The 27924-nt window shown below is 34.6% G+C and overlaps 5 protein-coding genes across 7 annotated transcripts in view; 3 read left to right on the plus strand and 2 right to left on the minus strand.

Annotated features, from left to right (window-relative positions):
• LOC105172556 (serine hydroxymethyltransferase 6-like) overlaps positions 1–3661 on the plus strand; it is a 4556-nt gene extending 895 nt beyond the window's left edge. The window contains exons 2-5 of the mRNA XM_011094041.2: positions 4–693; positions 1362–1767; positions 2221–2322; positions 2424–3661. Of these exons, the coding sequence (XP_011092343.1) occupies positions 4–693; positions 1362–1767; positions 2221–2322; positions 2424–2647 (1422 nt within the window). The 3' untranslated portion in view covers positions 2648–3661. The remainder of the gene's footprint in view (positions 1–3; positions 694–1361; positions 1768–2220; positions 2323–2423) is intronic.
• On the minus strand, positions 6329–7834 carry LOC105172557. Its single transcript, XM_011094042.2, has 2 exons — positions 7296–7834; positions 6329–7167 (listed from the first exon to the last, which is right to left on the minus strand). The coding sequence occupies exons 1-2, from the start codon at positions 7656–7658 to the stop codon at positions 6553–6555; spliced, it is 978 nt and encodes a 325-aa protein (XP_011092344.1). The 5' UTR covers positions 7659–7834; the 3' UTR covers positions 6329–6552.
• On the minus strand, positions 10896–13345 carry LOC105172558 (probable receptor-like protein kinase At1g11050). The gene has a single exon (XM_011094043.2). It carries the CDS (start codon positions 13074–13076, stop codon positions 11154–11156), a length of 1923 nt encoding a protein of 640 aa, XP_011092345.1. The 5' UTR covers positions 13077–13345; the 3' UTR covers positions 10896–11153.
• Positions 15125–17549, plus strand: LOC105172559 (flocculation protein FLO11-like). The gene is made up of 2 exons (XM_011094044.2): positions 15125–16658; positions 16886–17549. The coding sequence occupies exons 1-2, from the start codon at positions 15463–15465 to the stop codon at positions 17325–17327; spliced, it is 1638 nt and encodes a 545-aa protein (XP_011092346.1). The 5' UTR covers positions 15125–15462; the 3' UTR covers positions 17328–17549.
• LOC105172560 (phosphatidylinositol 4-phosphate 5-kinase 8-like) overlaps positions 24129–27924 on the plus strand; it is an 8093-nt gene continuing 4297 nt past the window's right edge. Inside the window, exons 1-5 of one of the 3 annotated variants that reach the window (XM_020697050.1) lie at positions 24268–24496; positions 25335–25412; positions 25533–25578; positions 25693–26757; positions 26873–27040. In XM_020697050.1, the coding sequence (XP_020552709.1) occupies positions 25562–25578; positions 25693–26757; positions 26873–27040 (1250 nt within the window). In that variant the 5' untranslated portion in view covers positions 24268–24496; positions 25335–25412; positions 25533–25561. The other 2 variants (XM_020697051.1, XM_011094045.2) reach the window with 2 other exon arrangements.

A 27924-nucleotide genomic window follows, 5' to 3' on the forward strand; every position in this document is an offset into this window, starting at 1 on the left:
GAGATGGAATCGCGCAGGGATGCGGTCAGGGCTTGGGGGAATCAGAGCTTGCGAGATGCTGACCCCGATATTTTTGAGATAATGGAGAAGGAGAAGGAGAGACAATATAAAGGAATTGAACTGATTGCCTCAGAGAATTTTGTGTGCAATGCTGTGATGGAGGCCTTGGGAAGCCATCTGACAAACAAATACTCTGAGGGAATGCCTGGTGCTCGCTATTATGGTGGGAATCAGTATATTGATGAGATTGAAACACTATGTTGCGAGCGTGCTTTGGCTGCGTTCGGGCTAGATCCTGAAAGTTGGGGTGTGAATGTGCAGCCCTACTCATGCACATCCGCCAATTTTTCTGTGTATACCGGGCTTTTATTACCAGGTGATAGGATAATGGGGTTGGACACACCTTCTGGAGGGAACACGAGTCATGGATGTTATTTGCCGAATGGGAGGAAAGTTTCTGGCGCCTCCATCTTTTTTGAGAGTTTGCCATATAAGGTGAACCCACAGACGGGGTATGTAGACTATGATAAGCTTGAGGAGAAGGCATTGGATTTTCGCCCCAAGATATTAATTTGTGGCGGGAGTTCATATCCTCGGGAGTGGGATTACGCAAGGTTTAGGCAGATTGCAGATAAATGTGGTGCAGTTTTGTTGTGTGATATGGCTCAGATTAGCGGTCTTATAGCTGCTAAGGTGAAATATTTGTTCTTTTCTCCGTGATGAACTTAAGGTTCTTGTGCTTTAACCATATTGCCTGGTTTGCGTTTGCTCTGCTTTTGTTGAACTTTGTCTCATGTCATGTATATGGATTTGATCAAAGCACATAAATGGGATTTAAGCCCATAGCATACCTGAATCTGTTTTGAATATTATGGCAGCTTAATGTTTTCCAAGAGTTCAACTTGCTTTAACTGTATAGTTTTCTGTGCATGGTAAATTGAGTGTTTGATATTCTCCTTATAAACTGGAGCTATGCATGGGTGTAATAGTATGGAATGCTTGACCCAGAATAATCCCTTTACCTTATAGCTAAATTTAGCCAATATGTACATGCTATATTCATTGAAATTTGCAACATTTTGTGGTTATTAAGCTTACTGGTTTGCCATTAATGGACTTGATTAATAACCTTGGTGTCCTGCCTTTATATGGTAGCCAGCTAATTTATATATATGTTATAAAATTCCATCTCTTCTGAATTTCATGTTTTATATTATTTTGTTGGTCAACTGAAAACATGTGTTTTGATAGTACTATACATCCTTTTTTTTTAAGAGCTTGCTTCTATTTTCTATCACGTCTGTTTTTCCTTGTGTAGATTTGGATGACTTGATTTACCAATTACAATGGTCTATATGCAGGAGTGTGCAAGTCCTTTTGAATATTGTGATATTGTTACCTCTACAACCCATAAAAGCCTTCGAGGTCCTAGGGGAGGAATTATTTTCTTTAGGAAGGGCCCAAAGCCAAGGAAGCGTGGCATGCTTTTGAATCAAGGCGATGGTGGCGATAGATATGATTTTGAGGAGAAGATTAACTTTGCTGTTTTCCCAGCACTGCAGGGTGGGCCACACAATAATCACATTGCAGCTCTTGCTATCGCATTGAAACAAGTGGCTACTCCTGAATACAAGATGTATATGCAACAAGTCAAGAAAAATGCTCGGGCCTTAGCAGCTGCCTTATTGAGAAGGAACTGTAGACTGATCACAGGGGGCACTGATAATCATATGTTGCTTTGGGATCTAAAAAATCGTGGATTGACAGGCATGCACTTTTACATACTATTTTTATCCTTTTCCATTTTACTGCAAAATTATGCTTGACAGCATATTGGTGTCTGAGGGACTAATATTTTTTATTGATACATGATTTCATCTATTTTGTGTAACAATTAAGATTCAGATCAGGTGGAAAAAATGTTCTTAGATGGATATATGATCACATTGCTGTTTTGTAAAATGTGAAAGATAATAGCGACAAGGGGCATGTATATAAATAGAATTGGACAGACCCTCTACGAATATAGCTCGGTCCATTCTATTTTGTTGGTCCCACTAGAGGTTCTTGTCTAAGTTCTCCAAATTTCTTATCGGTTAGAGAGATGATTTCTTGGTTGAGCAGATTTGCCATAGTAAATGATTTTCTCTCTATTGTAACTTCTAATGCTTTGACTCCTGAGCATACATTGATCTTCTCTGCATCTGCTGTGATATATAGGTAAAAACTTTGAGAAGGTCTGTGAGTTCTGCCACATTACTCTCAATAAAGTTACAACCTTTGATGACAATGGTAATATCACCCCAGGAGGCGTTAGGATTGGTATGTTGCATCACATCAATTGCAGTTTACGGATCTTTTAACTTTCAGCACGGTGGTGATTCTATGTGCACTAGTGATACTTTCCATGTGTATTCTTGCAGGTACACCTGCAATGACATCAAGAGGTTGTCTTGAGGCTGATTTTGAGATTATGGCTGAATTTCTCCTCAGAGCTGCACAGATTGCAAGTTCAGTGCAGAGAGAACATGGGAAACTGCAAAAATCTTTTCTAAAGGGGCTGGAGAATAACAAAGAAATCATTGATCTCCGAGCACGAGTAGAAAGTTTTGCATCTCAATTTGCAATGCCAGGATTTGATGTATAATGTGGTCTGGCGGTGTGGGTAGATGAACAAGCGTTCGGCTGTCCAAGTGTCGCATCTCAGTCTGACGGGCTGTACATGGCAACATCACATTGGAGTTCAGTTCTTGCCTGACCAAGTGATTGATGGCATTTGATATGATTTTGGCCAGCCTTTTGTGCTTAGCATTGACAGTTGTGGATACTCCTCCATGACACTTGGTTCTGCCCATGCCAGGCTGGCATATTCTGTGGGTCTAAGCTAGTTGGTCCTGAAGTTTGAAAACATTATGGGGTAACTGCTTCCTGCCTTGCTTCCTTCACAGTAAATAATAAAGTTTTGGTGGTCTTGGTGAATTCTTTATGAGGGACTGAAGATGGACCAACATCATCTGCTATTGTTTTGTTCACTGAGGGATACTCAGGGTTCACATTTTATGTAAATCCGCACTTAGGTTTCTTCCTCTATGATATTATACACAGAATTTCACATAGTTTTCACTTCATCGCTGAATTGTTGCACAGTTCTGGGGTTATCGTGTCCATCAGAATTATAAGAAAATCAAGAATCAGTACCTTTGGTTTTATACAAATATATGTCATTTTATTTGATGATTCACTTCGTCAATTCCTAGTTCTTGTAGACCACTTATGGCTATTGGCTTGATTGAAAACTTTGCATTCTGACTGTCAGCATCTGTATATGCATGTCGACTTATCTTAAGCATCCCCCACAAATTGGATTGACTAGTTCCTCTTGTGATGGATCCGTGCTTAGAAATTAGGAGGTTTTCCATCATCCAAGAGATCATTTGTTTTGATAAAAAGACTAGAGACAGGAGGGCTAGAAGAAGAAAGACAGGAAAAGGCAGCGAAAGCAGGATTTTCAGTTCTGTATTTACTTGTGTTGTTTGTGGAGGTTGAGGAGCAGCAAGAGCAGAGTTTTGCTCAATTACTATATTATTTTCGTCCTAATTTACCAAACTCTTGAGCCATTTTCTGGCTATTTTATCTCATTGGAAGTCTCTTTCTATCAAAATTTGCTGCCAGATATCATTCTTTGAACTGTGAAGTCAAAGAGTCCCTCAACAAGTAAGGAAAGAATACCAATGTAAGGAAAAGAATAGTATAATCAATAATGTTAGATGTGTTCAATGAGAATGTGAGAGATGCTATGACAAGCTTTTCATTGTATAATAATCATCACACTAGCAAGGAAGGAGACAATTCCAAGGTTAACTAGAAGAATATGTCAAAAGCTTCAGGTGGGAAAGAGAACCTGCCTTATTACGACAACTTTATTGAGGTTTTTATAATTGAAAATATTCTCTCATTATTTGAAAAATTTATAAATATCTTTTTAAAATTAAAAATTGATTAACAAATATGACAACCCACTATAGAAGGTATTTGTTAAATCAACGTTAATGTAAGAGAGAGTATTTATAATTATATCAAAATTCAAAGAAACTTGTTATCTATACTATCATAAAAGAAAACATTTTGATCGTACCAACTTTAGATTGCCCTAATTTATCTTTCATTTCATTTCTTCTCATTGAAAATATTCGGTCAAATTATTAATTTAATACTTTTAATAATTTTATAATTATTTTTTCTCTAAAACTACCCACTACTCTACATTTTTCTTTCACCTTACTTCTTCATATTATTAATTTATTTTTTTAATAATTTTTTTTATAATCTCATACCAATTTTTTATATGCTCGCGTAAACTGATGCTATCAATAACCAATTTATCTTAAAAGCAAACTTGGAGAACCTTTTTAGTAAACCCCACTCTCTCTCTCCCTCTCTCTCTCCCCATATCCTCTCCCACTTTCCCCATCATTGTATTTGTTCCACAGATGGAATGATTAGTCATTTTACTATCACAACTTGGGAGAATCTGACATGAAGTTGCTATCAACATCTCAATGTCTTGTTACACAGTCGTTTTATCAAGCGTTTACAGTGGGCTTCCCATACTCTATTTTAGCTGCTTCACAATTACCATTTTTTACCACTGCATTGTCTTTGAGTGCAAGAACTAAATTTGCAGTGCATAAAACACTCTAAATTGAAGCCTGACTGCCCATAAACTGAACTGTTATTACATCACTTGTTATAAACATAGAGATATCCATCCCACATTTGAACTGATATGATGAACTCAAGAATCATGTAAGCTTCAACACTTTCTCTCCCTAACGAGACGCTTCTTTTAAAGTTAAACTATGATAATAAAATACATATCATCATGGGGTCGGTGCAACGAACGTAAACTGTCTGTCCTTTTCAATTTTCCTCTTTAGTGCAATATGGAATTTCCTTACAACATGTTTGCTGCTTTAATCCTAAACCTCTCAACTATTCATGCTATAAATCGAATCTGTCGTTGGTTTCATACTTAGTTGACTCTTTATTTCAAATTTGGCTGGCAAATATGAGAAAGACTTTGTGAATCCCATCATTTGTTAGGTAGTTAGTGTTAATCAAACAACATAATTTGGTGGGTTGAGGAAAAAGAGGTTTGTCCTGATGAAGGCTGACACAAAATCAGGGCAAAGATATGTAGTTGTTTTACCATTGTACCAAGAAGCTGTCAATTTTTTTACTATTGTAAGAATGAGATTGTCATGAAAACAGGAAGCATAATTCCCTTTTTCTAACTTTATTTCAGTGTGATCACATCCTGTTTCCTTTTGACAGTAGAAGCATCTTTGAATTTGTGAAGGAGTAAGCATCATTACAAAAGTTACCCCCAAAATATGTTATGTTGAATGTTTCTCCATCATGTCCGAAAGGCCTAACCTTGTCCTCTTCGATCTGATTTTCATTTCTTGTGAAAAAATATCAAACACTGTGGATCATTTCACGTTAGTAATGGGATTTATGTTGTACTGACGTGGCGTGATTCATACCGTGTGACATTCCCAAGCCCGATCATACACGGACAACTCGCGATGGATATATGCTTCCAGGGGTGAAATAGTAAAAGAGACGGTCTTCACTTTGTGAATGATGGCTATTCTCTTTTTGTACCTTTTCTTGATCTTGTGAGAAACAAGGGGACTTATACCATACTGATGCGGCGTGATTCATACGCTCGATTCATACAAGGACAACTTCCTACGATGGTTATATGTTTTCAGGGGTAAAATAGTAATTTTCACATCGTCTTCACTTTGGGATGATGGGCGCTATTATCTTTTTGTAGCTTTTCTTGATCTCCTGAGAAATTAACAATGAGGATGAAATTGTATACATATATATATATATAAGCTGAGATATCATGAGTAGAAGAATCTGTTCCTTTTTGTGCAGGAAATTTTGCTTTCTGTTGAAGATATCACTGTCTTGATGACATATTCTCCTTGTTTCTTCCCTTAATTTAGTAATGCTACTTTTCTTCTTGAAAGCAAGAATCACATTCTTTTCCTTCAAGATTTTCTCTCACCAATACTTCTCCTCAAAGCTTCTAAGACATAAAATTACCAATAAGCCTTCATGAGATTGCATACACACTTTTGATATCCTAATATATATATATATATACATATTTTTGAAAAAAAATGACTTCTTGATTGGATGAAATTACATTAACACCCTCAAAATCCTGTCTTACGATACATATCCCTTTTGATTCGTCGGGTTTTCAAGGAGAAATTTGTAATATAACACGCTAATACAATGATACACATGGTTTTTCAAAAGGATTTCCTTTCTTCTTTTTCATATATTAATACATCTAAAATCTGATATAATGTCAGTATAATTATCCCTTATAATAAAAGGCAAAAAAACAAAACAACAACAAAAGAAACAATCATAACCAGATTAATTCTGATCAAAACTAAAATCCCATCATCTGATTTTCTTGCAATCCACTTCACATCTCTTAATTTCTTTCTTCCTCTGTGATTCTCTCTACCTATGTGAGCACATGTCCAAAAGCTTCTTCCTTCCTTCAACTATCTCATCCAACAAATCATCAACCTGCCCAACTATCTCCTCAACCCCACACTGCAAACCTGCTAAGCAACTCCTCAACTCCCCAACTTTCTCATCAATTACATCACTCTGATCATCCACCTCATAATCATGATCAAGAACCCTCTCCATCTCCATTTTCACCTCATCCATTGCAAATTTAGCCCTCTGCAGCTCATACAGAAGAATGCCGGGCTGTACTTGTAGACGACTCATCGCGTTTGCTATTCTCTGATGCAATTTACCGGTTGATACCATGAACTTGGTGGAGCCAAACAACGAGCTCCCTTCGTGGTGGGTCGATTGGTAAAAGCTCATTTCTGGCCAGTAGTACACTAGGCCACTGAGTAGAATGAGTAAGAGCAATGTGTTTACATTCCTCATTGCATGTAGGACTCCTCGGAATCCATTGTATTTGTTGAACTTTGATTCTGCTAAGACTGTCTCCTTCAACCTCAGAGACAGTGTCTGCAGCTTTGCTTCTGCTGTGCTCTTGTTTTCCTCTTGCAGTGCTGTGATTTCCCTCTGGCACCCGTTGATCGCTCGGATAACCTAAGGAAAATCAAACATTATAAGATGCATGTATCTTATGCTGTCCAAGCACAGCTAGCAGAGAGACGTGCGCCTGTAAAACATTGTAAAATTATAATTTTACCCCTGAGCGATCTGTTTATACTAACCTGGCGGGAAAGTTGAGGGTTTAAAGCACGATGATCGTGGAGCAAAGACGGTATATTGGCTGCAGACGAGGAGTATTTTTCAGTGGCAGATAGGCCTGATTTGAGCAAGTGGGAAGCTTCCCAGAGCCTGGAGGATTCATCCATGTATTCGTCAAGCCATTTATCTCCGAGAGGGAGATTGAGGTTGTGGACGAGAAGGGTTAGGTGGGAATGGAAGGAGCGGAGGGAGGAGAGGACGTGTTGGAGGAATGCGGCGGAGAGGATGAAGTTGTGAGAGAGGAAGAGGTGATCAAGATTGTCGAGATCCCGTGCGAGGAAGTTGAGGAAGGCATGAACAGAAGAATGGTTATGGGACATGATCATGGGAATTAGAATGCAGCAGTGGAGAAGAGAGAAAGGGAGATCAATGGCTGCTCTCCCTCTGCCCTCTGCCCTCTGCCCTGGGAGTCGGTGTTATATATAGTGATTAGATGAATGCAAAAAGAGAAATTGTTTGTTGGGAGCAATTATGTTTGCTTCCTTTCTTTCTTCCTTTGCTTGTTTCCTTTTCATTATTTTGGGGGGAGGGGGAGAAAGAAATGTGTTTGAGAATCATGTGGCTATCATGGTATTGTTTTTGGTAAATGTAATTTTCATAAATAAAAAAAAATATAGTACAATAATCATATAAATCAAGTAGTGTTTCTCTTTATAGGCCAAGTGATACGCCACAATTTATAAAGTGTATGTGTATTAACAGAGCTAGCTAAGGTAATGCTAAGTATACGCTGTCTAACATCCTCCACAATTAAACTAACTACAATATTCGGGTTCCGCTCAGTATGCTCGAATCGTTTAAGATTTCTTTCCCTCCATATATAGTAGATAACACCTTATTTAATCTTATACTTTCATTTTAAAATTCAAATTCAAGTTCAATCAAATATATATAGATTGAGTCAATACCTTTGAGTCTACGTACCCAAAATATATATTTATTTTTCTTCCTAATTTAATTGAATTATTATTTATCAACAGATCGACCTTCAAATGAAGAAACCTAATAAATTGAAGACATCATAACATTATTTATCGTGTAATTCTTTAACCATATACATTAATAATAAATAATTAGTTACATAAATATATTATCATGCTGGGTATATTTTTCAGTATTTTGATAGGTAATAATGTTTGGTTGAAAACTTGTCAATTTTAAAGGTTTGTAATATTGAATTAGATTGCTATATAAATATGCAGATTTAATATTGGGGAAAAAAAATTAGTCCTTTAACTTGGCTCTTGTTTAATTTTAGTCCACTAACTATGATAATATTTATTTTAAATTATCTCCAAAAATAAATCCATACATACGTACTATCTCTAACACATACTTATTTATCTTTGTTTTTTTATCTCTCTATCTCTATAAAACACAACAAAATACTCAAAAAATGAATCCAAACATTATGTACTATTTTAGGAATAGTTCAATTTTTTTTTCTTTTTTTTTTGAAAAGGGAAATCCCTAAAAGAATATTAATTCTCTGAATGTAGCCATAAAGAGAAGAAAAGGCAAAAACAATAACCAACAAAGTTTGAATTTTGATTTATTTTTATACTCTTGATCCAATGCAGAAAAAGAAAAGACTACAAAATTTAGTATGAACACTCTAAAGACACTCAACATATATAGACCCCATAAAGACAATGCTTTTAGGAGATCTGGGGAATATTTATAAATTTTTAAATATTAAGACGATATTTGTAATTATAACAAATTTTAGAGAATTTTGTTGTAATCTACTCTAAAAGTTATTATTCATAAATCATGTCCAGTAACACCCCTTTCGGCACTTTCTTGGCGAACTTAATTTGTTTACACAAATACAACGGGTTTAACGGGTCAAACTTTTCAGCACTACTGGTGATATTGGTATGCGTTTCATATCGATTACAAATTAGGAGTTTAAACTGCTTATAAGTTCCAAAAAACTTAATTTCTTCAGCAATATGCATTTCAGAATAAATTATAAGACTTATAAAGTTAAAATAGATAATATCTTGTGTGATGGGGCACTGATTACGTCAGGTATTATTGCATGAATTTTAAGACAGTGGTACAAAAAGAAATTAGAAACAATGATGTTGTCTCCAACAAGACAGTCTTGAAAATTGAGAATTGTGTTTTACTCAGAAACAAGAGGATTTTGTTGCAATTGCAATGCTTGCAAACCTCAACCTTTGAGTTCCTTTCAACATAAATATAAAAAGAAAAAAGAGGTGTTTGGACCCCACTGAAGACTTGTTTTAGTAGTGGTGAAAAGTGATGTCTTTTCCCACTTCAAAATTTCATCAAATGGAGTTACAAGGAAATTTAGATTAGCACCCATACCCAACTAAATACTTAGACACACACATATATATATACATATGACAAAGCGTAATTATACGTAAATTTTTTGAAAAATTATATTAGCACTTTAAAAAATTATTTAATACAGTGTCGGACACGAATATAGACACGGCTTAGATACGATTTGGACACAACATCCTTATCTCCAAAAATATAAAATAAAAAAAAGAGCATAGCGCCGATATGTTTAAATTTTTTTTAATAAATTTCAAATTTTGGGGTGTCTTTTTTTTTCAAAAGAAAAAAAAAAGAATTTTGGGCCTAATAGAAAAAAAGAATTATTCACTCCTCCCAACTAAAAATTTTGGGATAAATTACTAAAAAATCGAGAGATGGTCATGATAATTTAACTAATTTTTTATTGAGTATTTTTTAAAATAAACTGATTATGTATATTTTCTTAAGATACATTTAGTTAAAAATGTAGTGTAAGGCATGTCTATTTATATTTGATCTTAATATTTTCCATATTGCTTATTTTTATTTTATGCGAAATTTATAATACATATAATAAAAATATATATTCGTGTCATGTCATGTCCTGTTTTCTTTTTATGTATTTTTGTGTCGCCATGTCCATGTCCATGCATCATAGAGTACCCCTAACATTGTTTTGGCATAAACATGTCAGTTTTTTTAGTTAAAATTTACCAAATTTGTTATTTTTTTCAAAAAGAAAATTGAATGAAAAGATTCGTATATATCTCCAATTGATTTATTACTAATTTATTGCAAGTCAAATAAATCTTTTTATGATAAAACTACCTTATACATCTCCACACTAATACATCTAAGGTATGTATATTTTCACCCTTACAAGGGTAGTTTAATAAATATATATATATTTAAACCGTAATAAGTCAGTACCAAGTCAATTAAGGGTAAATATAAATTTTATTTATTTATTTATTTTTTGCAAATATCAACAAATTTACTGAATTTTGACTAATAGAGAAATCTATTTATTAGTTGAAAATAATATTGAAGTATTAATATAATTTTTAAATCACAAAATAATACGTATAGTAACACTAAATTTTAGAGAAAAATGATATGATCACCCTTATATACATATATATATATGTATGTATTTGATGACACCAAATATTGTCACACCAAGGTTAGCAGTGACAAACTTGCTATAATCAGACCGGTGGACTGGTGGCGGCTGAAATTGTGCATTGCACATAAAATAAAGCAGAGAGTCAAGTCAAAAAATTCTAATCGAAATCAGGTTTGATCGAACCAAATCAATCATAGAGCAAGCATGATACACTTGTCATGTGTTGTAAACCAATCACATCGCAAGTGTATTGCATTTATCATATAATTAGTTCGGTTCCGCCCAAACCAACTCTGGGTTTAGGATTTCCTGTAAGTAGAAGAATCGAAGTGAAAAGGAGTATCAAGGTTCCATATATTAAGAGCCAAGCAAAACAAGAACTATATACAATTTCTGTATTTCACCTAAGCATGTCTCCAGAGTGCAACTGCAGCACACTCAGTGCCGGAGAAATGCTGAAAATATTGTTATCTCCCCTGGAAAACGAAGGATGGCCTAACGGTGTCGGCCTGTCTGGAATTGCAGGGACCTCAATATCACCTTCCAGCATTTTCAATGCATCGAGAATCGTGGGCCTTAGGGCCACCATAACATGGGCACACAAAATACCTACAAGTACAAATCTCTCCATTATGCTCTTTGGATTTGCAGTTGATGAGTCTCCGTCATCATTCAGGAGAGAAGAATCCAGTACTTTGTCGATTTTCCCTGCTTTCACAAGGGACCAAGCCCAATCCGTGATCAAAATTGCCTGAGGCGGACCTGAAGAGAGATCAAGAGCTTTTCTCCCACACATTATCTCCAGAACGACGACTCCAAAGCTATAGACGTCACTCTTCTCAGTTAGCTGCCCATAGAGGGCGTACTCAGGCGCCAAGTATCCATGCGTTCCGGCAACTCTAGTTGTGAGATGAGACTGCCCTTCTTGGCTTTGCTTTGCCAATCCAAAATCGGCCACCCTTGCCCTCATATCCGAATCCAACAATATGTTAGTAGCCTTGATATCTCTGTGGTAAATAGCTGGTTTTACACCATAATGTAGATAAGCTAATCCTTTTGCCACATCCATGATTATGCTTTTCCTTTGTGGCCATGTGAGCGGTGAGTTCTCACTTTTACCAACCGGAAACAAATAGTCATCAAGATTTCCATTAGGCATGTAATCGTAAACGAGATATCTTTCACTCTCCCCTGGACTGCCATTTTCAGTCACACAACATCCTCTAAGAGGGACAAGATTCCGATGCTTCAAGTTACTAATGATCTCAACTTCATTGCAAAACTCAGCGTTCCCTTGAATATCGGATTCTATTATTTTCTTGATGGCAACAACTGTTCCGTCACTCAACATCCCTTTATAGACCATCCCGAACCCTCCTCTCCCTATGAAGTTCTTAGGCGAAAAATTATCAGTCGCCTTCTCAAGTTCTTGAATTTTGTACCAAATAGCAACTGTAGTAGGCCGTCTCGGCCTAGACCCCATTTCCTCTTCTCCCACATCAGTTCTCTTCCTGTATTTCTTAGTCCACCATAAGTACAATCCCAAGAAAATAGACATCAAAAGGACAGCAACACCAGCTCCAACTAGCCCAAAAATGAAAGCCGAATGTCGTTTACTAGAACGCTTACTAGAACTAATTGAAAGGCCAAATATACATGAAACAGCACCAATGCTTTCAGGGCCAAACTCATTGGCAATTCCAGCAGCATACAGAATAGCAAAGTAAAAGCAATCAGTGGAATGAGACTTATTACCATCAATTCCAATCAACTCTGTCTGAACCTGAAAACCGGCAGCAACACAGGCATCACATGAAGTAAGATCAGTGAGGTCTGTCTTGCAAGAAGTATCCAATGCCGTGGAAGGGCCAAGTTTCTTGACCCAATCTTGGGTGGACTGAATGGAGGCACATATGTTTGGGGATATCACAAATTGCAAAGGATCAAAACAAAGAGAAGCCAAATTAGGTGGCAGAGAAAGAGAACTGAGCTTTGTCTGAAAATCTTGAAGGCAGGAAACAGAAGTTGGCAAATCAGGAAGTTGGAAAAGAGAGGTCTTTTTGAGATGCTGTGAGAGAGATATACCATAGAGGGAGAGGAGGGTTTGGCAACACCTGCTTCTGCCTGTGCTGGGACTGCTGGAATTGCTGGAAATTTGGGTGGTATTATTGGGATTGTGATAACCTCTGCACTCGGAGGTGTCCCATGGAATTCTTAGCACATAATCAAGATCCAAAGGACAACTCGGAGCTGAGAGAACTGGGGGGAAGAAAAATACACAAAGGGAAAGAACCAGACTGAAAATCAAGAAATTTGGCTTCATGTTGATAAAATCTTCCAACTATGGTATGTCTTCTTCCTCAAGGGTCGTCAGGGTTTTGGTTTTAGCAATCATTACGAAAATGAGCAACAAGAAACCACCTTTCAACCCTCTCTCTCTCTCTCTTAAAAATGAGAATGAAGAAACCATCTTGGAGTTCTCATGCTCCGAGAAAGAAGAAGGAAAGAGGGAGAGTTGATGATGAAGGGATTTGTCCAAGTGATGCAAGAACATGAAGAAAGTTCTTGGATGGTGAGCTACGGTAGTTGAGATTTACACTGAAAAGCAAAAGAAAAAAGACATCATTATTATTGTCAAATCCTTTCAAGAAAATAAAATTATAATTGTCAAATACCGACAAGTATAGACGGCGATGTGGATGTGGCAAGAAAACTGGTCGTTGGTTGCTTTGCTTAGGGAATCTTGGCAGCCGCTCTCTCCAAAGACATGCGAGCTTATGATTTATAAATGTCAAAATGGGCTTGCACGAGCCAAGAATTTTAGAAATAAAACTTTGATCGACAAACAAAAGATTATAATTATACATTGAATTCATATTAGTATATTATTTGGGGCAATTATAATAATCAGAGATAAATAGATAAATAAAAATATAACTTATGTATAAATAAAAGTACAAAAATTTAGGGGATAATATACGAAAATAACTAAAATTATTCAATAATTGTGAAAAACAAATTACAAAATTGGGGGAGTTTAGCTTATGTATTATAGACTTAAACTAAAAAATAAAAAAAAATTGACTCAATATAAACTATTTTAAACATCATGTTTAAATGTATATTATTTATTTTTATTATTATTTTTTTTCCAATTCCTTCTAGAAACCTCTCAATAAGACAAATTTAATAACACAAAAAATTTTATACGTATTTAAATTTAATTTGTTATACCTAACAAACGGACTCCAAGCACATCTTGACCTTAAATTAAAATTCGAATAGTCAACTACATTCTTCGTATATATACCCCACCTTTTATTAGTTAAGATGGGTTCTTATTCCAATCTTCTTTCCCACATTTATCAGCCAAAAAATTAACAAATCTCAACATTGACAAGAGGGTGTTAAAATTATAACTGTAGCAAAGTTACCAAAATTTGGAAATAAAAGTAAAAATTGGAAATATACAATTTTATCAATAAATTATGAAAATTAATAAGAAGCTCTATTTTGACTTAGATCAGTTTAATATAAATAGTTGGAAAACAAAAATTATAAATAAAATACATCGTTTATAACTGATTTTCAATCATAAATTATTAAGCATTTATTATAAATGACGACAAACACCCGATAAAAAAGAAAAATTCGGATGCTAAACATTCGAACTCACAAGTACAATCACGGGATTGAATTTTCTATTTTAAATTCTATTACATCTTTATTTCATTAAACATATACTTGCTAATATGTACAAAATCTTTTCTTAAATAACACAATCTTTGTGCATGTATATATTACACTACTTGTTCAAAACATTTTTTTTCTTTTATAATTCTGAAGTGATAACTTCACAGCCAACCCTTCATCCGTTTATACTAGGGTAAATTACAAATGGCTCCCATGAAGTTTGTCATAATTATAAATACTCCTTATTATTTGAAAAATTACAAATACCCCTTAAACTTAACAAAAGTATAACAAATATTCCCTACAATGGACTATCATATGAGAGTATTTATTAGACGACTTTTAATTTCAAAAAGTATTTATAATTTTTCAAATAACGAAAAAATATTTATAATTAAGGTAAAATTTAAGAGAGCCCGCTCTAATTATCCTTTATATTAATCTAAGATAAAGGAATTTGACATGATACTCTTGTCATCAGTCTTTTACTTCACATCATTTTTAAATTTTTCTTGCTCATAGTAAATCTAATGCTGATCTAAAAATGACTATTAGCTACGAAGCATAATCAAAATTTTCATGCCTTTAAAATGTAAAAGGTTGATGAAATGTGCGGTTTAAATGAAAATTAAAAAAAAAGTATAAAATGTATATAATTCTGTACTATCAACCTTAAAAATAGTAATGTTACTTTGACTGAATAGGCCAATTTAGCAACAAAAAATCAATTAAAGGAAATATGGACTTATGAAGAAACAAGATGAATAAAATTAGAAGAGGAATGGATAATGATGAGAAAATTAATTTCTACCAACCGAGTAAACATGCGCGCGCAATAACAGCTCCTCAAGAAGCCCTTTCCCTTCCTGCATTCTATTTCTTCTTCTCCAATACTATCTCACATTTGTTTGGACAAAGTTTCCTTTGCATTTGCTGCAGTCTGAATTTCTTGGCATTTCCTGCACTGTCAAGAATTTGGATCTTTCTCCCTCTGCCAGGCTCTGTCTTTCTCCCTGATGGGAGATCTAACACCGGATATTCACACCATCGTTGGAAGCCCAAAATCTGCATCCCCCAAAGGTATTCTTAGATCATATAAATCTCTTGTGATGAAATGGAACACCGGCAAAAGTTCATCCTCCAAAGCAAACACATGCAGTGGAGATCATGATCCAAAAGCAGCAAAGGAGAAGAAGTCATTCAACACCCGGAAATATAATTATGATAAGGAGGAGGAGGAGGAGGAGGAGGAGGAGTTCCAGATTTCTAGTCCGACGCTCCTATCGCATACCACAAGCAGGATCACCCACATCAGTCCAGAATTGTCCAGATGTTCAAGCCAGATACCAACGGATTCCCAGAATGATGGTAAATTCTATACTCCTGGCCTGGGGCTCCTTTCACGTACCACAAGCGGAATCAGCCCCTTGCCAAGTCCAAAATCATCCAAAACTCCAAGCCGGACAATCACACCACCAAAGGATTTCTATGATGATGATGAGTTCCAGATTTCTGCACCGACGCTCCTTTTACGTGCCACAAGCCAAATCAACCCCATGCCAAGTCCAACTATGTCCAAAAATTCAGGCCGCACAACCGGTAATGATGATGGGTTCCACATTTCTCACCCAGAGGCCCTTTCACGTAGCACAAGCCAAATTGACCACATGCCAAGTCCATATGCGTCCGGAAGTTCAAGGCAGACTCCACCACCAACAGATTTCCAGGATGATGATAAGTCCAGCATTTCTAAGCCAAAGCTCCTATCACGTACCACAAGCCGAATCAACCCCATGCCAAGTCCAAATCTATCCAAAAGTTCAAACAGGACAAGCACTACTCCACCAGCAGTGGATTCTCATGATGATGACGACTTCCAAATTTCTAAGCCAGTGCTCCTTTCACGTACCGTGAGCCAAATAAGCCCCATGGCAAGGCCAAATTTATCCAGATGTTCAACTCGAGCACAAAATGTTTCATCACCAATAGATATCCATGAATCGTCATCAGGCGGGAGCACTCCATCAAAAGAACAAACATCTCTACCAAAAGTAGCAAGCTCAATAAGCACAACCCCCATTTTCTTCTCACAATCCATGGTTCGGAAAAAACCTAAGCCCATTGAGAAGAAGCTTGAATGCACCCTTGAGGAGTTGTGCCTTGGATGCGTCAAGAAGATCAACATTACAAGGGACGCCATCTCAAGCAGTGGGTATGAATGAGTCTGAGGTTTTTTTGTGATTTCTTCAGAATTCAGGTTTCCTCCTTTAAATACCATGCATTTCCCAGTAATTTATGTGCATGCTCATCAGAGTAACATGAAATCACAATCTCAGTGGTCAAAAAGGAAATGTCAACATAAAAGGAATATAATAATGTAATCGTCCTAGCTAGCTAACATAACATGTTACGTGATGTAGCCAATTTCTTGGTTCACAGATTAATTGTTCAAGAAGAAGAGATGTTATCAATCAAAGTGAACCCAGGGTGGACAAAAGGAACAAAGATCATGGTAGAAGGGAAGGGAGATGAGAGACCGGGCACCTTACCAGCTGACATTATCTTTAACATTGAAGAAAAAATTCATCCAATGTTTCAACGAGAAGGGGACGATTTGGAGCTAGGAGTTGAGGTCCCACTGGTGCAGGCTCTCACAGGATGCACAATTTCTGTGCCTCTATTAGGAGGAGGAGAAATACCCCTGTCAATAGACGACATTATCTATCCCGGATACGAGAAGATCATTCCTGGACAAGGCATGCCAAAATCCAAAGAAGAAGGAAGGAGAGGAGACCTAAGACTCAAGTTTTTGGTTGGATTTCCAGATGAATTGAGCGATGAACAACGTTCCGAAGTTGTCAGCATTTTGGAATGTTCATGAGATCATTGAATTCCTGGCTTTTCCCAATCTTCTGACTATTTTACCTTTCAGTGGTTATTGCTTTAAGGATAACTTTGGACTTGCCAGCACACTAACACAATTCCTTCAAGTTTTAGGTTGGTAGACTTGTATAATTATACATGTGTCTCAGGTTGTACGAGGCAGTGTCAGAAAAAGAAACAACAGTGGAGATCTCTGAAGTTCTCTTCAGCTTCTGCCTTATTATTTTTTTTTTTTTTTAATTTTTCTTCTTTTTGCTGCCTTAATGTAATATTATGTGAATTTGCAACTATCATCCAAAGTTCACCTGGGGCTGACTGCATGCAAGACCTCAAAGATAAGTTAATTTCTTGGCTGAGATTATCGTCTTCCAGACATCTAACTAGATAGATATTCATCATATTTTTGACAGATAAAATGTTGTGATTGGAGGTATAAGTAAATGAATACTGGGAACAAAGCCAATTTCTAGGAGATATACAGAAATGATCAGTTCTTAACAGATCATTAGCCCTGAGAAATACTAGTATAAGTCAAAAGTTCTTCCCAACTATGCAAGTCTCATATCATATGCTTAAATGACTAGTTTACAAGAGATAACGGTTTTACCACAGATCAGCTTCAAAGCTCTAGGACAACATGAACCCACCCATTCTCTACCAGTTATATAACTGTGAACTGTAAAGTCTTGGTTAGAGCTGAAGGGTAATCCAACTAGATAGAACACTTAGGTTCGAGCCCAAACCCCTCTTGATCAACGGAAACAAATGACATATGGTTACAAGTATTATTTGCAGCACATTTTGGGTCAAAAAACATCCAAGTTCAAAACATGATATCAGCCTCAAACAAGTCAAGGCTGATCCATGTAACACTGATTTCAAGAAACTATAGAAGAATCATGACAGTCTCAGGCGTTACTATAAAAAGTTTTTTATCCTGTGATCTGTGAATGAAAACAAGAAAACCGCATAATTTATTCTCTGAACAAAAACATGTAATCCATTTGTAGCATGTATTTGTTAAGTACAATAGAAGATGCAGTAGAATTTGTAATAGAAAATCCACTCTGCACAGAGAACTTCCAACAAAAATATCAAGAACCCAATGCCTCACCAACACAGAAACTTCTAACGTATGACCATATACAGGTAGAGAGTTCATAACATATATTCCCAAAGTTTCTATCAGAACATCAATTTTCGCATCAGCAAAGCGGACAGCACCCACTTGTCTGCACCAAAAAAAAATTAGAAAAAATCACAATGTTTCCCAGAGAGAGGCAATTCGATTGCAGCTGAATATATTAAAAAACAACAAGAGGAAAACACACACAAACAAATAAAACATATATCATAGCTCACTTATCAACAAATTAACGAACAGCAATCAGCCTCAGAACTTAGAGAAAAATAAAAAATCAGAGAGAGAAGCAAGCAGCAGAGAACACAAACCCAGATTCCGAGAGCTAAATCCCCAACTGGAGATCCCCAGAAGCAAAAGTTATGCAAATTATGGAGGGAAAAACAGAAAGAGAAACTATGCAAAAGATCATGTTTACACCTAGTAAATGCAAAGAACAAGCGGGGTGGTGGCGCAGTTGGCTAGCGCGTAGGTCTCATAGCTTGTTGAGTGATCCTGAGGTCGAGAGTTCGAGCCTCTCTCACCCCACACTTTTACTTATCTCATTTCTTATTCTCTTCTACATTCTTTTATTTCTTTTTTGTCTCATTTCTTATATTTTAATAATCAATTATTTATTTTTATTTTTTATAGCTAATTAAAATTGAAAATAATAATGTAAAAACTACCCATAGTCATAAGCAAAATAGAAAATTATACATACTAAGTGGGTGTTTGCAAGTACCGGAAAAAATTGATTTTTAGCTTATGCTAAATTATACTGATTTTTAGTTGTATAGTACATACCGACATTAACTCATTAACGGAAAGGCCACACGATGAGCATGTGGCCGTTAAAAACAAAATTGTGAGAGGATTACGTTTTTTTGTATTGTACTATAAGGTTCTTCACATAGTTGATACCATGCTTTTTTTAGTTGATCAAAATTGATACCCGTATGAAAAGTGTTGTTTATATGGTAGATACATTCGTTAATTTTCTACAGAAATTCGTTGTTTTGATTTTGTTCTAATGATAAGACTTTTATTAATTCATTACGCAATAGGGATAAGTTATCGCGTCCAAACGTCGAGTGAGCCGCATGCGAGTTAGGGTCAGGTTATGGGGTATTTTTTTTTTCTAGCAGTTATTCTATTTCGCACATTAACTCCAATATATTATGACTATCAATGAACAGACAATACCCAAATTTATGCCCATTATGATAGTTATATCTCATACTCGGACCCAATATTTTTACATTAGATCAAGATCTAGATTGGACCCATAGCTATAACAAAGAGTAATGAGTTATTAATGTACTAAAATTTTTGAAGCAAAACAATAAAGGTAAAAAAATTTATAGTTCCAAAAATATAAAAGACCTATAAGAATACTCAATTTAGAATAATAAAATAAAAATCATACCATATGCATTACAATGGCCCGTAAGCCCAACTCAGGTGGTCTTGAGCCATTGGGCCCAATCCCAAGCTGGCATGGGCCAAATCAACCCATTCGATTCGATTGCAACCCTGCAACGATTGTTGATTGAATTGATAAGGACATGCCGCTTTAATCAAAATGATGGTGAGTTTAATTTTATTGTTTACTAGCTGTTGTTGCACACGGTTTCAGCGAGCATGTAAAAAAATATTATAAAATGAAAAAAAATATTAAAATTGTGTGGGATTAAAAAATGTGGGGTACGTTGAGGAAGAAAAAATAATTTGTGAAAATTTATTAAAAATATGGAAGTTTGTGGATAAAAAATAAGAAGAAGGTGAGGGAAAATAAATAAATTATAATTATAGATTTCTTAAAAGCTTGTGAGTTAAAAAAAATGGAGAATGTGATAGAGAAATATGGAGTAGTGGCTTGAGAGAAAAAAAAATATTAAAATTATTATTTTGAACAATTTTTTTTAATAGATAAAATAAAATCATATCAAAATAGAGTAAAATATGTATGTATATATATATATATTATATTAGTTTGTGACGTTTTATAATAAAGCCCAATTTTCATTTAACCTAAGATGAATCAAGACTTGTAATAACAAATATCTAATATATTATATATTTATGTATACACATAAATTATAATTAAATTTACTCCCCCCAAAAAAAAATATTTAAGTGCTTTGTATTTGTGATTGATATGCATTAATGTATATTATTGGATCAGATTTCAAACTTCGAGATAATATAAATATTTTATATAAGCCAATAAACTATGCTAACTCGAACTATATATTAAAAAAAAAAATAGACAAGTTACCAAATATGAATTAAAAAAAGATGGTTTTTATTTCAAATATTTGACCAATCAATTATACCAAAAAAATAAAATAATACAAATGGGGTTATTATATAATTAATGTATTTTAATAAATTTAATTTGTTTTGGCCTCATGTGTTAAATTAAGTTGCTTTAATTGAGCACTAGAATCTTATTCTCTAATCATGTGATTAATTAATACAAAAATATCTTGTTGCAAAGATATGGTTGACCATGCAATGCATCATGCTAATCAACCTTCCACTACCCCAAGAAATTAAGAAATTGAGGGGAAAAAGAGATTAGAATCATATTCCTAATCAAGATTCCATTTTCCAAATTAATTTATTAAAAAGTATTAGCATTCACATGGTTTTTTAAGGCTAAATTACTTTTTTTTTTTTATTTCATAAAGAAGGCATATTTTCTTAGCAGTATCGTGTTTTACGGGATTTTTGTTTCGGTCCCAATTTACTAAAAAAGGTTTTCAAGTTAGTCCTCCATAACTTTTATCGTCAATTTTTAACAGCAAAAGGGGTCGAATGGTAGTCTGATTATTGCTGGAGGGGCCTCCGTGATAAAATTTCAAAATAATAGCATATTCATATTCATCTGAGGGAAAAAATAGAGAATATATATAAGTATAAATTGTATTGTTCAAGATTGAATAAATAAAAAAACCAAAAATAATGATAATATTTAAATATGTAAAGACAGCATAATTCGACTAACATTTGACCACTTCTATTGTTAAAATCAAATTATGGAGGACTAATTTGAAAACTTTTTTTAACAAAATGGGGTCAAAATAGAAATTTCGTAAGATGTGAAATTAATAAAGAAATGTGACTTCTTTATAAGGCCAAAAATGTAATATAGCCGATTTTTAATATATTACTTTATTGAAGACAAAAAGTGGGCATCAATTAAATTCTTTGAGTGTGCATGGGTTTATTTTTATTTATTTTTTTTACCTTTTTTGTTCTTGAAATAAAAAAATATTATGTTGATGTGACGTAATTTACGATAATTGATGTTTTCAGAGTTTGAATATATATATATATTTTAAATGGGCTTATTATTAGGGTATGTTTTGAATGAATTTTGAGCGATTAATGAGAAAATTATATAATTTGGAAATAAGCGAAAAATTAATTTGATAAATAAAATGTGTCTCATTAAAGACAGAATATCTCAAAAATTATAAGTCGTGTAAATTTTTTGTCTGTAATTAATGTCGGATACGCGATACCGTTATTGACTTCCTAAACAAAGGGCTTAGGATGTACATATAGTTTTGTTCTCATAAACGATGTCAAATAATGCAGCATGCGATATAGGGGTGTGCAATTTTCAGTTAATCGACCGAACCGAAACAGTTGACCGAATTGAACACCCTTAATACGACACTATTGGTGCCCCCTTCTACGAGGTAGCGTCCACTATGACCTCCCGAGCTTCATCATTTTGTTCATAAAAATGGCAACCCGACAGAAAAACAGAAGCCTTGGAGCTTACAAGCCGTCGAAATCCTCGTCTGCTATTGATGATGCTACTGCCACATTGATTAAAAACAAAGAATTTGTGCTGCTTATAAGTTCAAACGCCTCACCTTCCTAATCAAATGCCTTTCCAAAACAAATTAGCTATCAGAACAGATAATAACTCACGTAACAAATCACGGGTCGCAATCTTAAGCGCATGGAATATAATTTGCATCCAAAATCCAAAAATTTCCCCAAACTTTACTTGATACTCAAATCTCATTGGATTCTGAGCATGAAAAGACAACTTCATGTGACTAACCAGTCTTAGGATGTGGACGACATGAGTCGTAGAATGAAAGAATATTGACGTTTTCATTTGTAGTTTTTGTACCAAATCGCTTAAGAATCTAAATATACCTCGCGAGCAGTTTATGACCACAAAATGCACAATTATTCCACACACTGTGCTATCACACATTCGTTTCAAGACTTCACAGTTTACACTGCATGCCATGCATTCATCACGTGTGATTGGCTTACGTTCGAACGTAAAATCGACTAATACACTCGTTTTATGATAGATTTAATTTGATCAATTTTAATTCGAAGAATAATAAATTCATAAATAGCATAGCAATTTTTTTACAAAAGTAGTAGACGAGTTTATGCACTCTATAACCGAATGTCTCTTAGCCTGTAATGATTAAAGTTGAGGTCTCATGAATTAGTGTGAGTCCCATTGGACGTATGGGTGTTTGTTTTACTTTTTGTGAGTTTATTGTAATTTATTATTAATTATTTCATAGTTTATAATTATATTGATGCATTGATCGAACCAAATTATTACTCATTTATTAAAATATTAATGTAATCATATAACTATTATTTTTATTTTTATTTTTTTAAAGGGACTCTATAAAAATAAATAAATGGGCAACACATAATTTTTTTTTTCATTTGGTAATGGGATAAAGCTATTTTATGATAATTTTTTTCCTTTTGATATTCACATTTAATTTATAAAATTATTTATTCATATTTTATTGAATATGCTGAATTCAAATCATATAATATAAGTATTTTAAAAAATTGGTTACAAAAGGTTACAAGTAATTTATAAAATATTTCATATTTTATTAAAAACGAATATATAAAAAATTATTTATTACTTAACAAACAATTTGTTGATTCAATAAACACATAAATAATATTTTTATACATAATAAATTATATTGATTCGAACGACCAAATTGATTAATTTATTTAATCAAAATGCATATACCATTACGTTATGTAATAACAGTAATAAGAGGATAATTTTGTCAGAAAAAAAATATAATGGATATATTACAATAGGCCCCCCTGATATTTATCATAATTATAAATACTTCCTCTTTATTTGAAAAATTACAAATACTCCCTAAAATTAATGGTCGTCTAACAAATACCCTCTCGTGGCAGCCTATTGTAAGGGGTATTTGTTAAACTACTATTAATTTTAGAGAGTGTTTGTAATTTTTTAAATAACGACGAAACGTCCGTAAAATTTTAAATAAATACGTAGAAATGGACTTAAAAATTCTCATTTAACTCCCGCTCCATTTTACATACCAAACACTGCCTTAATATGGGTAAAGTATTTTCAAGATTCTAAACGTGAATTAATTAAAAGAAACTTCTAATGTTGTATGAAAAAAAAAGCAAATATTCTCCTTTTTTTATTTAAAAAAACGTGTTAAATTATATTCACATTATTTTATCTAAATACAGAGAATTTTTATTTCACTTTTTGTCTACTGCTTTATTTATTTTTTGAATATATATATTTTTTTATTTCAGAAAATGCTGCTTTTTTACACACACACCACCACAGGAATCGCCTACAACTCACCCCCACGTTATCGTTGGAGAAACCAGGTCGACGTACCGGGGCCCACGTGATCATCTGGTGAATTTCGTGGGTCCTACGCTTCTGACGCCCCCCACGTGTACGCCAGCCGGGTGTTGTATAAATTGGGTTCACATGCTCGTTATGTCGAGGTAATATAGAGTTTCATAAATCTCTGAGATTTAACGGTACACTGTTGATCAGTATTTTTTTCAGTGAGAAAAGATTAAATATATATATATATTTATACAGAATGTTAACAGTTTGATTCTCAGGACTGTTTTCAGTGTTGAACAGTGTGTTGAGAAGTTTTGTTTTTTTTTTTAAATTTCTTTGTGTGTGTTTTTTGGTTTTGGAGATCGATTTGGTGGTGTTGGAGCTGTTACTTGAGGTGAGTGTTTCAATGATTCGTTTTCAGTTTGTATTGTGTACATGTTTTTATTAGGAATTAAGATAAGAATGATGTAGTTTTAATTGAAGTAAATAGCAGTATATTAGCTACTGAATGTTGATTGTTTGATCTATGAGAGGTTGAGTTCGTAACTAAGGTTGATCGCTGGAATCACGCCTGAATGTTATGTTTAATTCAGGATAAGGATTTCATCGATATCTGCGTCTACAGTGCATATTCTTTGCGGGTAAAAACTGTTGTGTTGGAAGAAGAATTCATATGTAAAGACTTATAATCATAGATAGATTTACTTTGATTTGTTACTCCTGTTTTTAGGTTTGTTTGATGATAGCGTTCCTAGGTTGTATGACTAAACAAGCATCGATCCAATGATTTCCAGTTAAAGGAGAAATTGGTTTCAGTTTCATTGTTTTATCGTGTTTGTGATTTTATAAGCTTGTCTGGATTCTTGAATTTGTTTCATGATTGTACCCATTGTGTGCTGATGCGTACTTAATTTACCATTTTCGGGAAGCAATCTAGTTTTGAATATATAACTTTTAAATATTGCTTTATTGAAATATTATTTGTTGATTACTGATATTAGAGAGGAAAAGGGAGTTTTGTTTTCAGCTACACTTGAAGATACAGTGGCCAAGTACTGTTTCTTTTCTCTGTTGAGCTTTAAACCAAATATTCTCGGACTAATTACATTTTTCATGTAAGCTTTAGTCATATGCTAGACTAACTGAAGTTGTGAGTTGGTCATCCCAATATGTAAGCAATCAGCAAGTACCTGTGCACAATTTGTTGACTTCTTTACACAATTTACTGAAAGGGGGAGAATATTATGAGAATCTTACACCTGGCTGGTGCGGAAAATTCACTATAAAGGAAAGGATAGAAAGATATTAGAGTTAAGTTACTTTGATTTTGTTTTGGTTGCAAGAATTTGTCAAACATTTGTATGAATATTTTAGTTGATTGATTCACATGAAGAGTGGTGATTGAGATATTTTTCTTGAATATTCTGCAGGTTATTCAATCACTGATCATCATTTTGTCATGGAAAATCTTGGAAGGTGCGATCTACAAACCATTAATGATAAAAGAGAATCTAGTAGAAATTCTGAAAATTTATTGGTTTTACTCTTTTAGTGAATGCAATATCATTTCTTGGTAATATTTATCTGCAGTGTGTGCGAAAAAATCTTTTCAAATGGAGATGTCTATTCTGGTGATTTTAAGGGAATGCTTCCCCATGGAAAAGGTAATTATGCATGGTCAGATGGGACAGTTTATGAAGGTGACTGGGAGGAAGGGAAAATGACTGGCAAAGGCAAGATATTTTGGCCTTCACAGGTCACATATGAGGGTGATTTTTCTGGGGGTTACCTTCATGGTTTTGGAACTTTTATTGATTCCGATGGGTCCATATACAAAGGTTCTCTGAAGATGAACTCTCAACATGGTATTGGAAGGAAGGAATACCCAAATTCAGATGTTTATGATGGTTGTTGGAGAGAAGGAACACGTGAAGGCAGTGGTAGGTATGTGTGGAGTAATGGCAACATTTATATTGGAACCTGGAAAAACGGGAAAATGTCTGGTAGAGGGGTTATGAAGTGGTCCAATGGCGATCTTTTTGATGGATTTTGGTCAAATGGGTTAAGACATGGATCAGGTTTCTATAGATTTACTGATGGAAGTTATTATTTCGGAACATGGACCAAGGGGCTAAAGGATGGACCCGGAACATTCTATCCTGCTGTAAGTAAGCATTTAAGTGAGTCTAATCTTCAAGGACGTGAGGACAAGAAGAAGAAACAGCCATCCCGTAGTTCGTCAATGGACTCAGAAGAGTCGGTTATACCCAATGTAAAGCGTAGTTTATCAGAAAAAATTTCATCTAGCTTCCGAAGGGGCTCTAGACGATTCTCACATAAAACTACATCGTTAGATGATGACTGGGACAGCTCTAGTTCAGTTAGAGAAATGATGTCACGTGAGAGATCATGCGTCCTATCTCAAAGCTTTCGTGATGGGCAAAATGAGTTTCCAGATAATCAGACTGTAGCTTATGAGAGGGAATATATGCAAGGAGTCCTTATTAAAGAAAGGATTAGAAATATCTCCAAATTATCTCACAAAACTAAACAACAGTTGAAATTCGCGAAGGAAGTTAAAAGGAGCTCATGGGTGGACATTTTTGAAGGCCAGAGGAGCTATTATCTGAGGCTTAGTTTGCAATTAGGTATCAGGTATGCAAGATAAGGTTCTGTCTTTATTTATCTTCTTCAAAAGTCGAGCTTAAAACTAAATTTGATCTTGCAATGGTGGAATACCTTACTCAAGTATATCATGTGAAGTTGACAGGTATACTGTTGGCAAAATCACACCAGTTCCTATGCGTGAAGTCAGATCATCTGATTTTGGAGAACAAGCTAGAATAAGAATGAATTTCCCAAGAAAGGGTTCCAAGCTGACTCCTCCACACTGTTCTATTGACTTTTACTGGAAGGATTACTGCCCCATGGTCTTCAGGTATGTACACTTGATCTTGTGCATGGTGCATGTTCACAAGTTTTGACATTCCTCTTCTTATTATTCTGAATTTTTTCTGTTATGTTACCAGAAATGAGAATCTTTTCATACGTGGTGGTTTTAGTCTACCAAGAGCCTTTTTTGACTGTCTCTAATGTGGACAATACTGAAAGTTCTAATATTTTGTTGCATCAAAATTTAGTAATTGCCCTTTACAAATTTTTAGAGAAGAATTTCTATATTTTCTATGAAGGTTAAAGTTCTTGCAATTCTTTTCCACCAACTTGTAAGAGAAATATGTACTTCTCATTTCCATTCTTTATGACAGTGAATAAAAAGCTGCTTGCATGCCATGGTACAAGTAGAGAATCAATATTAACCATACATGTGGTCACACATTTGAAACATAGTCTTTGTCAGTTCACATGGAAAGAATGTTGGTTTAGACATTAGAGACTGAGATTAGAATCTGAGATGGGGATAAAAAGAATGCCATTGCAAAATGTTAGATATGTTTAGACAGATCAGCTTGGTTTCAAGAGTTTCTAAGTGCAAAATCGACAAATGTTGATGTATGTTTTTTGCAGAATATGTTTTCATACCAATAAGTCCTGATATTTTGGCAAGGAACTAGAGACACAACCTCTGTGCTTATTGAAATTTAGAACTGGATTACACGTATAACCTCAGTTAAGCTGTTAATCACTTCTCTGTCAATCTTATATCTATAAACATTCATAATAGTCAAAGAAGGAGGTCACAGTCTTAGTAAGCAAGAACATCTAACAATATATGAGCCACAGGGTCATTCAAGAAGAATCCTTGCCCTACATAAGAACTTAATGTACTATTAGATTGGTCAATTCAGGTAACAGCAGAATGAT

This window comes from Sesamum indicum, linkage group LG10 (genome assembly GCF_000512975.1).
Source record: "Sesamum indicum cultivar Zhongzhi No. 13 linkage group LG10, S_indicum_v1.0, whole genome shotgun sequence".
Taxonomy (NCBI): Eukaryota; Viridiplantae; Streptophyta; class Magnoliopsida; order Lamiales; family Pedaliaceae; genus Sesamum; species Sesamum indicum.